General features: G+C 36.6%; 1 protein-coding gene across 1 annotated transcript; it reads right to left on the bottom strand.

The window, feature by feature from the left end:
* Nucleotides 1-672: 672 nt before the first annotated feature.
* LOC135686762 (glutaredoxin domain-containing cysteine-rich protein 1) lies at nucleotides 673-9802 on the bottom strand. The gene is made up of 4 exons (XM_065203078.2): nucleotides 8270-9802; nucleotides 6747-6974; nucleotides 5987-6052; nucleotides 673-3883 (listed from the first exon to the last, which is right to left on the bottom strand). Exons 1-4 carry the CDS (start codon nucleotides 8819-8821, stop codon nucleotides 3710-3712), a joined length of 1020 nt encoding a protein of 339 aa, XP_065059150.2. The 5' UTR covers nucleotides 8822-9802; the 3' UTR covers nucleotides 673-3709.
* Between the last annotated feature and the right edge of the window lie 1705 nt (nucleotides 9803-11507).

Here is an 11507-nt window from a genome sequence, read left to right as displayed (position 1 = left end):
AAAGCAAAACTCAGAATTTCATTTTTTGTGTCTATGCTATTATCATGTCACTAAATGTGCAGTTAAAATTAAGGAGTTATTATGGAGGTCTTGGTACCGCAATTTGACTAATAGAAGTTCAAAAATTCGGAACTTTAGGACCTAGGCTTTGAGTTAGGATTTTTATAAAAAGGCGAGTGTAAATATACGTAATGTGGGTTTGTGAAAATATGTGTAAACGATTCTTTTTGTACATGTTTTTGAGATTTATTCAAGGGGTGATATTTGTGGCTAATCCCCCACATGGGCATCGTCACTGACTCAATACCACTCTGCAAACATAAATAACTGCCATCAACAATAGTCAACTTGCGCTTAACACCATGACATAGATTGGCTATGGTTTGTTGCAAGAACACATAAAAACTTAGTTTGGTTCTAACCCAGTTACCAGGGATTCCTTTTTTTAATAGAAAATGACAATAATTTCTCAAAAAAATCGTTTTGCTAAAGATTTTTTTTTGGGGGGGGGTCCAGTCCCCCCCGTCTCCCCCGGGATTTACGGCCCTGGTTGGGGGGCCGCCCTTTTTCTCTGACCCCATAACCTCCTTGGGCGACGTCCCTGATTTGGGAATCAGATGAAATTTAGAAACTTTAATATTCAAAGCAAATAGGTTTAGAAACAATTTATTTAAAGAAGAAAAAAACTCATAACTCCAAGAGTTTTCAAAAATAAATATTTAGTTCTGAGTGTTAAAGATTATGGCATCATAAATAATAAACACTTAAGAAACAATGAGCATTAAAATTTCCAAAAGCTTTATGAAACTGAACTTTTCAATATTGACCTTTGTTTCTTAAAAATGAGTGTATTGCACCAAATAAGGATCTGTTCTCAGCAGGATCAGTTTGTCAATTCGTCTAAGGGGCCGCAAACATATAGATTTTTTCCCCAACAACTTCATTTGGACGTTTTCGTTTAGACCCTCCCTACCTCCCCGTAAAGCGTCCAGGACCTAACTATCGATATAAATGAAGTTTGTGCATGTTACTGGCCGGGATTTTGCATTGCTTACTGCTTAGTGTGTGGGAGACTGCAGTACTGACCCTGTATTCACATCAAATTTCACTGCTAAGAATGATTCTGACAGCAAAATTATCTGCAAAGAGTGAAAAATACACTGACTTGCAACCGTTTTTGATTTTAAATTTCTGCTTATAAAAAATTACAGCTTCCTGAAGAATTTCCATCCAAATGATGAAGAGATGCAGGCTTGCACGAATATTCCCAAATTTAATGTGAATAACTTTGTTTCCTTTGGATAAGACAATTTCTAAAGGGTACGAACTACCTTTGAAAGTAACTGTCGCCAGTCATTGTGTTCCCTTATGTCTTATAATAGAGAAGTCATATCATTACTCTAGTGTCTCTAATAGATGGGCCCCCCGTTTATTAATTTCAGGAGACTTTTTCCTCCCCCCATTGCTTATTAACATCCCCCTTCTATTCAATTTTCAAGTTTAGTTTGACAAATTTTACTAGTCAATAAGTTATTTTTTGTAATTTTCATCATTTCTCTTGTTATGGTTGTTTATTTCATTGTATAAAGTGCAAATGCTCTTACTTTAACTATATCTCCATCCATCCATCCACTATCAAGTAACCAGTATCCCCACCCTTCTAATTGCATCACAATTATATAAAAAACTTTACCAAAGTGTGCCCCCTCTATTAGTTATGATGTATTTTAAACAAAAAACCAGCCATGTTCACTATTGCTTGGTCTGTGTTTATGATTCCTTGTACTTCTCAATTACACCTTTTTTCGTTTATTTTTTTGGTTAATTGGCTGATAGGTGCAATGAAAATTGAGCAGTAGCTAGGAGAGAGTAATCAATAAAGAATAAAAGTGTAAACAATATTAAAATTGTATTGATTATTCTTGATTTAATCATATGAAATTACAACAACTTAGTTGCTACTTACTTTAAATATTTTCACCCCGACAATTTCTTCAAATTACGTCTACAGTTTCACTTGAATTATAATCTTTTCTTAAGGTCTTGCTAATTTTGTTACATGTAAACGGTTAACTAGCATTTTTTTTTGCCTTTTGACTTAATAAGAGATTGCTTCAAACCGAAGTTAAATCATTTGAGGGAAGTTTATATCTACTAAACGAGCATGACTAACTTGTTCTAATATCTGCAATATACTTTACACGAGAAACTAATCTCTTAAGGAAGAGAGGTACGTGTTAGAAAACATGAAGACTCTGCGGAGGACACATTGTAAATAATGAGTATTGTTTAGTTTATTTCCGTGATGTATATAAAGGGATTTATTCGAGGTTGGGGGACTTTCGTTGATGGGACTTTTGATTGATAGGACTTGGATTGTTGGATTGCTTGAATGCAGATGGTTTTGTTGATCGATTAGAACACGAACGCGTGTATTGAATAAAAGTTGATTATGTTTCGAGAATATATGGATATTGTTTAGTAATCGTTTATATTGGAATCTAGATTGAACATTCATTGTTTACAAATACCACTGATTGAGAGAACCTTGGAATTATAACCAGTTTGTTTTCCTCTTGTTGATCTTGAACTGAATTTATCGTACGGGAACATTGCTCAGTTTAATTATTCCGGCAGAAATTGTTTATTTGGCAATGTTATCCATCAGTACGTCGTGTCCCCAAGAAACGCAAGTCTAGCTTAGCAAAATTTAAGTTTGAATAAGTGAATTGATGTTTTTATTATTAGGACAACGACTTCTGTTAATGCTGGAAGGTTTGATGTCCAACTATACTAAAGAAAAACAGGATGCTGCTTAATTAATATAGGGGGATCACACCAAGGGGGTGTAAATAGTGTTACACCCTTTCTAGTACTCAGCCAAATTACACATTTTTGCCTTCTAGACTTGGGAGGATGGAATGTGGATGGATTGTCATGAAAAGTAAAGTTTACCGACAAAGACAAGGATGATTAAAGATTTTTTTAAATCTTACTCGCCTGTTATCCTTATTATTTACCTGCAATCAAAAAATTGGATTTCACTATCCTTTCTTTTCACAGGATGGAAAATTTTGTTGCTGAAATTTTACTGTTACAATAATTACTCATAAAATGAAATGACTTTCAACGTGAACAATAAAATTTAGCTCCACTGGAGATCGTAAAATTAACAGTCAGGGGGGGGGGGGGGGCTTTAAAATCAGATCGGAAGGGGATGGAAAATATTCATAAGGGTCTTAGCTCGGGCCCGGCAACCATAAAAACCTGACGAGTCAAAAACTTTATTTATTCTGTAAAGGAACAGTTTTGGTGCTTTATTTTGTCCCTTTTTCTTGTTTTATCGCTGTTACTAAACTCTCCAAGGAAAAACCAGATGAAATCGAGTCAACTAAGAAATAACACGACCCCAGCGAAACACATCACCAGATATATGCAGCCTTAGTAAAACATTACCAAACCTAAGAGAGTTATAGAAAGGTATCGCACAAGAAACTGATCACAACAATGACAGGCAAAAAGAGAAAAAATCCCTTGGCAAAGTGAAATAATTCCGTCGAGAAAGTTAAATTTCCATTGGTCAGAATATTGCCTCTGTCATGGCAGTAGTAATGATGGTCATCGTTGTCGATCATGAATACAATTATGACCATTAAAATCGCAGTGACCAGACCAATGGCAACCATGATTTGAAGATGACGTCACTGAGCTACGAGTTGCATTCTGGACATGATACTACACCATTTGAGCATGCAGAACACTTGAGACTGTTGATTTCGCGACTGATTCTAGTTCGTCTAGACTTGCCACTGCCAGAGCATTTATTACAGCTGATGAACTTGTACCCACCACAAACCGGACACGATTGAGCATGGGACACACGCTAGATGAAACAAAATTGCAATAAATCAACATGCGAAACAGAAGTTAATAAACAGATGTGAAATTTTTCAATGGCAAACTAGTTTCTCAAAAAGAGATTTATGCAGGGCCACCGAGGTTATTCGAAGGCCCTGGGGCAAACCGAGAGAAAATCTTTGCGACCACGCCCTTTAGATTACCTTAAAGATTGCCCTTTAGATAGAATATTTTTTACAGTCATTTTCTTGCAATTGTTTAAAATGTTGTACTTTTTTGGGAAAACGTTTGTCATGTCTTACTTGCTTATTCAGGGAAACCTGCACTCAAAGAGGGTAAGGGGGTAAAGCGAAAAAAAGACAAAACAGTTGTAAAATTAAAAAGGTCATAAATGAAATCAAAGATAAGAATTACATTTATAGGTACTCTAGTGGAAAATAAATTGAAAAGAAATTGCAATAAATGGACTTTTTCATCTGGTTGAAAAAATGGAGGGCGACTTACTTGAGAAGGGGGGCTTATTCTACCCTGGGTAGTCTGGTACCCAGGGTAGGCTTATTCAAAACTCAATCTAAAGAGTAAGGGATTATTCGAAGGGAGTGCGGATGGGCTTAAACGAGCTGTTGCATTAATTAAAAAATGTTTACATGACTGTAAATTATCGTCAGTTGTTTTCTATTCATTGAAAACACAACGGGAGTGATTTTCAATTACTTATCAAATACAAATACACTGTAAAGTAATTGAGAAACCGGGTGCCCTCAAGAAGTGCAAGAATTTAATCTTTTTTCAAAAGTCGAAAATAATTTGATTGAGAGTAATATTTTGGCTGTATCTTATATTTGTTTAAGAAAGTGATCATTTTTTAATGATATCGCAATGTCTTTTGGTATATGAGTCATTCTCATTAAGAATTACAGGTGAAAACACTGAGTGTGATAATCATTCGGTAAATTTAAGCTGGTACCTTGTCTATTGTAAGAATGCAGCCACCATGAATTGACTTGAAACTTTGCAATAAATGTTTGATACAATCATACAGACAAGGGTAAGGAAAATGTCGACCATGACTAAACTGAGTGTGAAAACGACAACATGCAAATTAAGGGAGGTTTGCTTGGATGCTTGACCTATAGCAGCGACAAAGGAAAACCATATTTGACAAGTTTCACTCCCTTTACATTGAGAAACATGACACAAGGTGCTATTAGTGTGCTGTTTTCTATCAAAACACTGCATTGAACTTGGGACCGACTTGAGTTCTATAAGTCAAGCATACGACAAAATAAAGACAGCTTCGTACTAGACAACATGTTTTTACTTGCTTATATCAATCTTCCAAGTCTCCTGCTCAAGAGTTTCTTCATTAAATACCTGTATCATTGCATACGAGTTATTTCACGAGAAGGTTGGAGTCATGTAAGTGATAAGTTGATAAAACGTGTTTTAAGGCACCATCCAATTGCCTGGAAAGTTTGTTTTTGGCCTACTACTCAAAATTGGCCTTTTTTTGTCTTTTCAGCCGAGATTTTACTGACATTCCATTATTTTAAAAAAGTTAGCAAAACTAAACAGTGAAGATCAAAACATTAAAAGTTTTATCACCAAATTTAACGATACAAAGGAAGTTTTTGAAGGAGAAAGTTTATTTGAGTTTCGAAAAGAACTTGAAAGGCACATGCTTGGAAATATTTACTGCGCCTGCGCAATGTTTTATGGGGGGACTTTTTTGTTTGGCCTTTTTCTGCACATTTTGGCCTGCGTTTGTTACCCGTATGGCCTTCTTCTGTAAACCCCATGTGGCAACCCTGCTTCCACGAATGGTTAACAGGTAGGCTGGAAACCTATGCCCTTATGCGTAGGAGTTTAAATCGCTGACCACGATACCAAACTACTATGTGAATGTTTATTAAGCCGGTGCTGGAGACCTTGACAAGGATCTAATGAAGGTTACGGCAATCCGAGGTTGCTTTTGTTTTTTGAAAGGATGTAGTGGTTACTGGAGATGCTAGAGGGAATAGAAAATGGAACAGAGAGATGCTGTGATGCTGTCAAATGTGATGCAAAAAAAGATACGGTATACTGACTAATTAGAGGTATACGTCGTAATGAGAAAAATCTTGCTTACCTTCACATTTACTAAGAAATCTTTCATTGTGCCTGTCTCAATCATCTTTTCCACATCCTTAGCCCCCTATGATAAAAGCAACATATTAATCCAAGAAAAGCTTTTTGTTGAGACAGTTTTCAGGTGAAGAGTATGAACTTTTTTACAAGGAAAATTACTGACGCTGTTTAAATGCTTTATTAATGATTAATCGCCTAACTGGCAAGGGTCTTCTATATTCCTGAACAACATAAACCTACATTTTGGTGATCATTGATTAAGGCCAACTGATATATAAATAAATTGAATGGGATCTTTCATACTTGCTTTCTCTGCATAGAGATAAATTTTACTAGGGTGCAGCGACAAAGAAAAAATTGTTTTATAGGTCAAAATTCTGCAATCGTTATCAACACTGTTAAAATGCTTTCATTCCTACCAACACCACAGTGAACCAAACTTGGCTTGGAGGATAGAAATGACCATTGTTTTATATCAACCTTGTTTCTTTGTAGGCAAAACAGGCTAAAGAATGGAATGAGCTTTGCATTTTTCAAGCATTAATTTAGGCCTTATGGTAGAAAAATTGGTTTGGTTTACACCGCGGGTATGTCTTTATTGAGCTTTTTACGTCACACAATCGTCTTTTACATCCAAAACATTATAAAGGCTTACAATAAGCAGCATGCATCAATTGACCAAGCATTCTGAAATGGTTTGTACCATTCTTGAAAATGTAGTTCTTTGATTTTGAAACAATTATTAAGCAAGCTAGAATTACCCCTATTGACTGTCCATTGATGAACACTTGAGGTAGTGTAAGGATCTCTGTTCCAAGCTTTCTTTGCAATTCCTTTTTGAAATTAGGATGTACGAATAGATCCTTCTCGTCGAACCTCACCAAGAGATTGTAAAAGATTTGCTTCACGTATTTGCATTCATATTGTGTTTTTCGAACAAGGCCCAGACTTGTCGTGTAAATTATCACTTTTCCGTAGTCAGGATCTTCCTGTTTAAAATAATGTCTTAAATTTAACGAAATTTGGTAACTATCATTTAGTTTTGACAGTCATTCGTATACCGAACTTTCAACCAGAAATATTTGCTAATAGCACGGGAAGGATTCAGTGGCGGCTCCAGCCTAGGATAAGGGGGGGGGGGACAAAAGGTGTGTCAGGGACAACGCCCTTTTGGACCATGCCCTTTACCATGTTTGAAACTTTCTCTTCCGGGGGAAACACCTGTTGTCTCCAAAGAAATGTCATTTACATGTGACGATCTTGATAACGTACATACCCCCCCCCCCCTAAAGTTTTCTCGTCAGGTTTGCAAGAAAATCAAGGACCAACTTTCAGGAAAAGTGGGGGGACTAGTCCCCCTCCCATCCCCCCCGTGGCTCCGCCACTGGAAGGCGTACCCTGGGTACCAGAGACATAAAGTCGTAAACGTCGGATAATGTCCGAAAGGTAAAGAGCAGATTAGCATTCTCTGCTTACTTTTGGAAATTATCCGATGTTTATACTCTGACGAGTGTCGGAAGAAAAGTACTTTAGCATGCCATATTTCCGCTTTTCCTTTTTATTTCTAAATTTTGCTGTACCCCAAAGGCTTATTTGGTTATTTCCTAATACTGATTTTGGGCACGTACGAATTGCTGAAAGCACCTTAATAAAAGAGTGGTAAGGCCTAAAATGGATACTTGTTACAAAACTATCTGCGTTATAAGACGGGACACGTACAGCATTGAATTTTGCATTGTAAAATAAAGTAGCCCATCAAATAGAAAACGTGGAGTTAAATATTGTCAAGGCATACAGACCTAAAGAATCCAAATCTATATTCCTTTGCAGACTCTCATGACAACGGGAAGCAATTAACTGGTAGAGATTGATACAAGAATGTGTTTTCGGTCTATTGCTTTTGTAACGAAAACTTTTCACTATTTAAAGTTCTGTTTAAAATCAAGAATTTCTTGCTTTCTACTTTAATAAGTTACGTCATACGAAATGCATGCATTCTTCACCGCAGTATACTGACAATACCCTTTTCGAAATCCTTTTGGTGAATTTACACGGCTTTGCAATGCAGTGGTCAATGAAATAGATATTTCATGAAAAATTAATTATGATAAACTTCTTTCTTGCAGTTATTCTCAGAACAATTGTGTTTCTAGAGGATACCTTCTTATTAAAGTTAGCCTGAGAGCAAAAGAAAAGCATTACGAAAATGTTAAGCGAGCATTTCAGAACGATTAGCTTTTTCGAGTGAGCAAAAGAGAGGGGAAAAGCCATAAAACATTCTTACTTCACAGGAGAGCTCAACGTTCCTTTTCGCTTTTGCTGCGGCATTACTTTTTGTTCCAGAAAAGAAATGCATGATATTATCCCTGACCCGATTTTTGACTCCACGAACAGTTCCCTTGGAGCTCAAAATTTGTGCAGAGGCAACATTGGAGTTTGCGTCTAATTCACTCATAGCTCCAGTTGAAATGCTAACTGGCTGAAATTTTTCATTTACATCTTGGGTTGAATCATCATCATCTTCTTCGTCCGAAAAGCTCACGGTCGACTGCTCCGGCGAAGATAATTCACTGAATACGCTGACAGTCTCACAATAACCCGATTCGGTTTCGAATTCTCCACTTTTTACGCTTGAGTCGAATTCTCCACTCTGCTCCACTTTGTAGTACTTTTCATTGCCGTGTAAATAATGATTTGTAATGCATTCTTTGTCCCTATTTCCAGCCTTCTCTTCGTGAGTCGGGAATAACGGATTCTCTGTCCAAATAACCTGCCCATCAAAACTAAGGTTATTCTCTTCAGCAAATTCTTCGTTTTCATTCAAAGTTGTTTCCATAGCCAGCTGGAAAAACAGCTGCTCTTGAAAAACAGTTGGTGGAAAAAGTCTTGGTGTTATCCAGTAAAGAAGGAAATCTCTTCGGCAAGTATCTTCTTTGTATATTATCCCGAAATTGACGCTTTTCTATGCCATGACGTTAAGTCTTGAAGACAACTTTAAACAAATACGGTGTTTGAGATGAGGCATAGCAGTGAAATCTTTTAGACACAAGCCTGAATCGGACCACAAGTTGAAAAAATCCTCTTATTTATTGACTCAAGCTGTAAATAGCTATACTTAGATAATGCTGACACCAGCAGTTGTGATTTCTACCTTGTATTGAATCTATTGCAGGAACCGCAGAGCTTTTGCAGAGCTTCTCATTTTCATCAAATTTATCCAAATCACGGACAGCTATAAAGTAGAGATAAAAAACAGGTATTCAAGCGCAAGAAAAAGATAAAAGATTAAATATTTAGGATAGGAGCTCCAAATATACTATTATCTCTCTGCCATTCATTTTATAAAACTGTTTGAATGTTGTTTAAGTCAGAATTATTTATCGAATTAAGGAGCAAAATATTTAGCAGCATTTCACTGCATTATAATTGCATGTAATATTCCTTAAAGATTCTTTACAATGACAAGAGAATCACACCTACCTTTATTTACTTGTAGGCCAACAACTTCTGTTCTGAAGTTTGAATGATGATATTGTCTATAAAATCTCAGTTACACTGCGGCAACTAAAAGAATTGAATCTCTGATGCGGTTTCTTTAGTATGCTATCTTCATTCACCAAAAGTATGCTATCTTTAAAGCATTTTCAAGTAGCTTGGGGACAAATAACATGGATCTTTTTCATCCATATACATAAGGAAGCCTTCAAAAAACGTACATCTACCACAACGAGACCAAAGATTGAAATTAGATTCTTGCATTACACAAGCTATCTGCTTTCTACAAAATTTTTTCCGAACAATGCTTTGACGTTTTTCTGGCAAAGGCTGTTTTCCCTCGATTGTTTAGATCCAGCCCACTGTAGCAATCAGTAGTGGTTTTATGGAAAATTTTAAAAGTTGAAAGTAGACGTGAGAATCAAGACTAGGTAAATGAAATTTTTATCTATACACTGTTGCAGGTAGTTGGCAACAAGCTTTTTAAACAGAACTAAGATAATAGGCAAGAGAGAAATAGGACGGTAGTTGAATTTGTCCGAGGGAATTGCTGACGTATTCCAAAAGTCCAGACACCGACTTATTTTATGGCTGTTCTAAGGACCAAAAATCAGGGACGTCTGAATAAAAGACAAGTTTAGCTTTACTCAATTTCAAAACAATTCTCTATTTTAATGCAAGTTGTCTTGAACTGCCAGTCCACCTAGTTATCTTCCTTCATGTAGGGTCACGTCACCCTGATACCTGGACACACGTTTTCCAAACAGAACTAAAGGCAGGTTTCCACTTTACTCGCTCTGGTCGCGTGACTGAGCGAATGCACATTGGGGCATGCGCAAATTGAGCTTCCTCATTCGCTGCGAACGCGCGACCATTCGCTGAGTACAGTAGAAACCCGCATAAAAGAACCTGTTTTTATAAGAACCTTGAGGCTAAGATTTAATCTTTTAAACCTCATAATTAAGAACCCCCAGGAGTCTGTAATTTGGAAAGGTTCTTATATGTATTTTTGAAAAGGTATTTTTACACCCTATTCACACTGGCAAATTAAACAAGCTTAGAGTAAATCAGGTTATGGTATGTTACATTCTAATTGGACAATCTAACAACACAAATTCATTTGATTGGCTTGAAATTTAACGTAAAAAATATGGCTGGTTTAAGTTTGTCTGTCAGAATTCTTGCGGTGGAAAACATTGTTAATGTGTGCAAGGCCTGTAGGTATATAAGAGCCTTGTTAAGAACCTTTTAGACTGGAATTTAGAATAGCAGCCTGTTAATTAAGAACCTATTCAGGCTGGCACAAAAAAACCTAGGTTCTTTTATGAGGTTTCTACTGTACTTCAACTCAGTTGAACTACTGGGCGACTGGTCGCGTTCGCCGATTCGCTGACTTGTTGATTCGATTTCGCCGAGTCGCGCGACCAGAGCGAATCAAGTGGAAACCGACCTTAAGATTATAGACAAGAGAGAAACAGGACGGAAGTTGCATTTGTCTGAAGGAATCCCTGACTATATACCAATTAAAAAATTATCTTTTTTGCGTAGACTTACATATAAAATTGGTAACAATTAAAGCAATGTAAATGTCACACTTCTAGCTTTGATCCTAGCTCATTTTAATATGCCAAATAACTAAATCAAGTTTTCTTTATATTTCAAAGATGTATCTTCTGAAATGCAGTCTATTCATATCCATTTCATGGACAAATTTTCGTCATCCTTGTCAACTTTAGTCAACTTTTTAGAATCCCTTACCTCTTGGCAAATATTGGGGTCAATTGCAAAAAATGTCCATCTTACCAAAATCGCCACAGATGCCATTAGCCATAGGGATGCCATTGCCATGCCTTTCTTGAATCCTAAATGTGTATTGCACTGGCATTTTCTTACTTGAAATACATCTATAGCCCATCTGCTTTTTGAGACGGCCTGTGGGTGTGTTGTTGTTGAATTGATTAGTGTTTATTCAGTTTTTAACGTACATTTAAATATTATTGTGACTGGTTGTCGTAGTTGAAACTCGT

This window comes from Rhopilema esculentum, chromosome 6, assembly GCF_057945365.1.
Source record: "Rhopilema esculentum isolate cy_ngs chromosome 6, ASM5794536v1, whole genome shotgun sequence".
Classification (NCBI taxonomy): Eukaryota; Metazoa; Cnidaria; class Scyphozoa; order Rhizostomeae; family Rhizostomatidae; genus Rhopilema; species Rhopilema esculentum.
Note: the sequence above shows the minus strand (reverse complement) of the source record. Positions and strands in the feature narration are given on the sequence as shown.

Coding starts and splice junctions, on each gene's coding strand:
- LOC135686762 (XM_065203078.2), bottom strand. CDS start 8,821: ATGGAAACAACTTTGAATGAAAACGAAGAATTTGCTGAAGAGAATAAC. Junction 6,975..8,269: donor ACGTTGAGCTCTCCTGTGAA/GTAAGAATGTTT, acceptor TATTTTAAACAG/GAAGATCCTGACTACGGAAA. Junction 6,053..6,746: donor TCAATGGACAGTCAATAGGG/GTAATTCTAGCT, acceptor CTTTTATCATAG/GGGGCTAAGGATGTGGAAAA.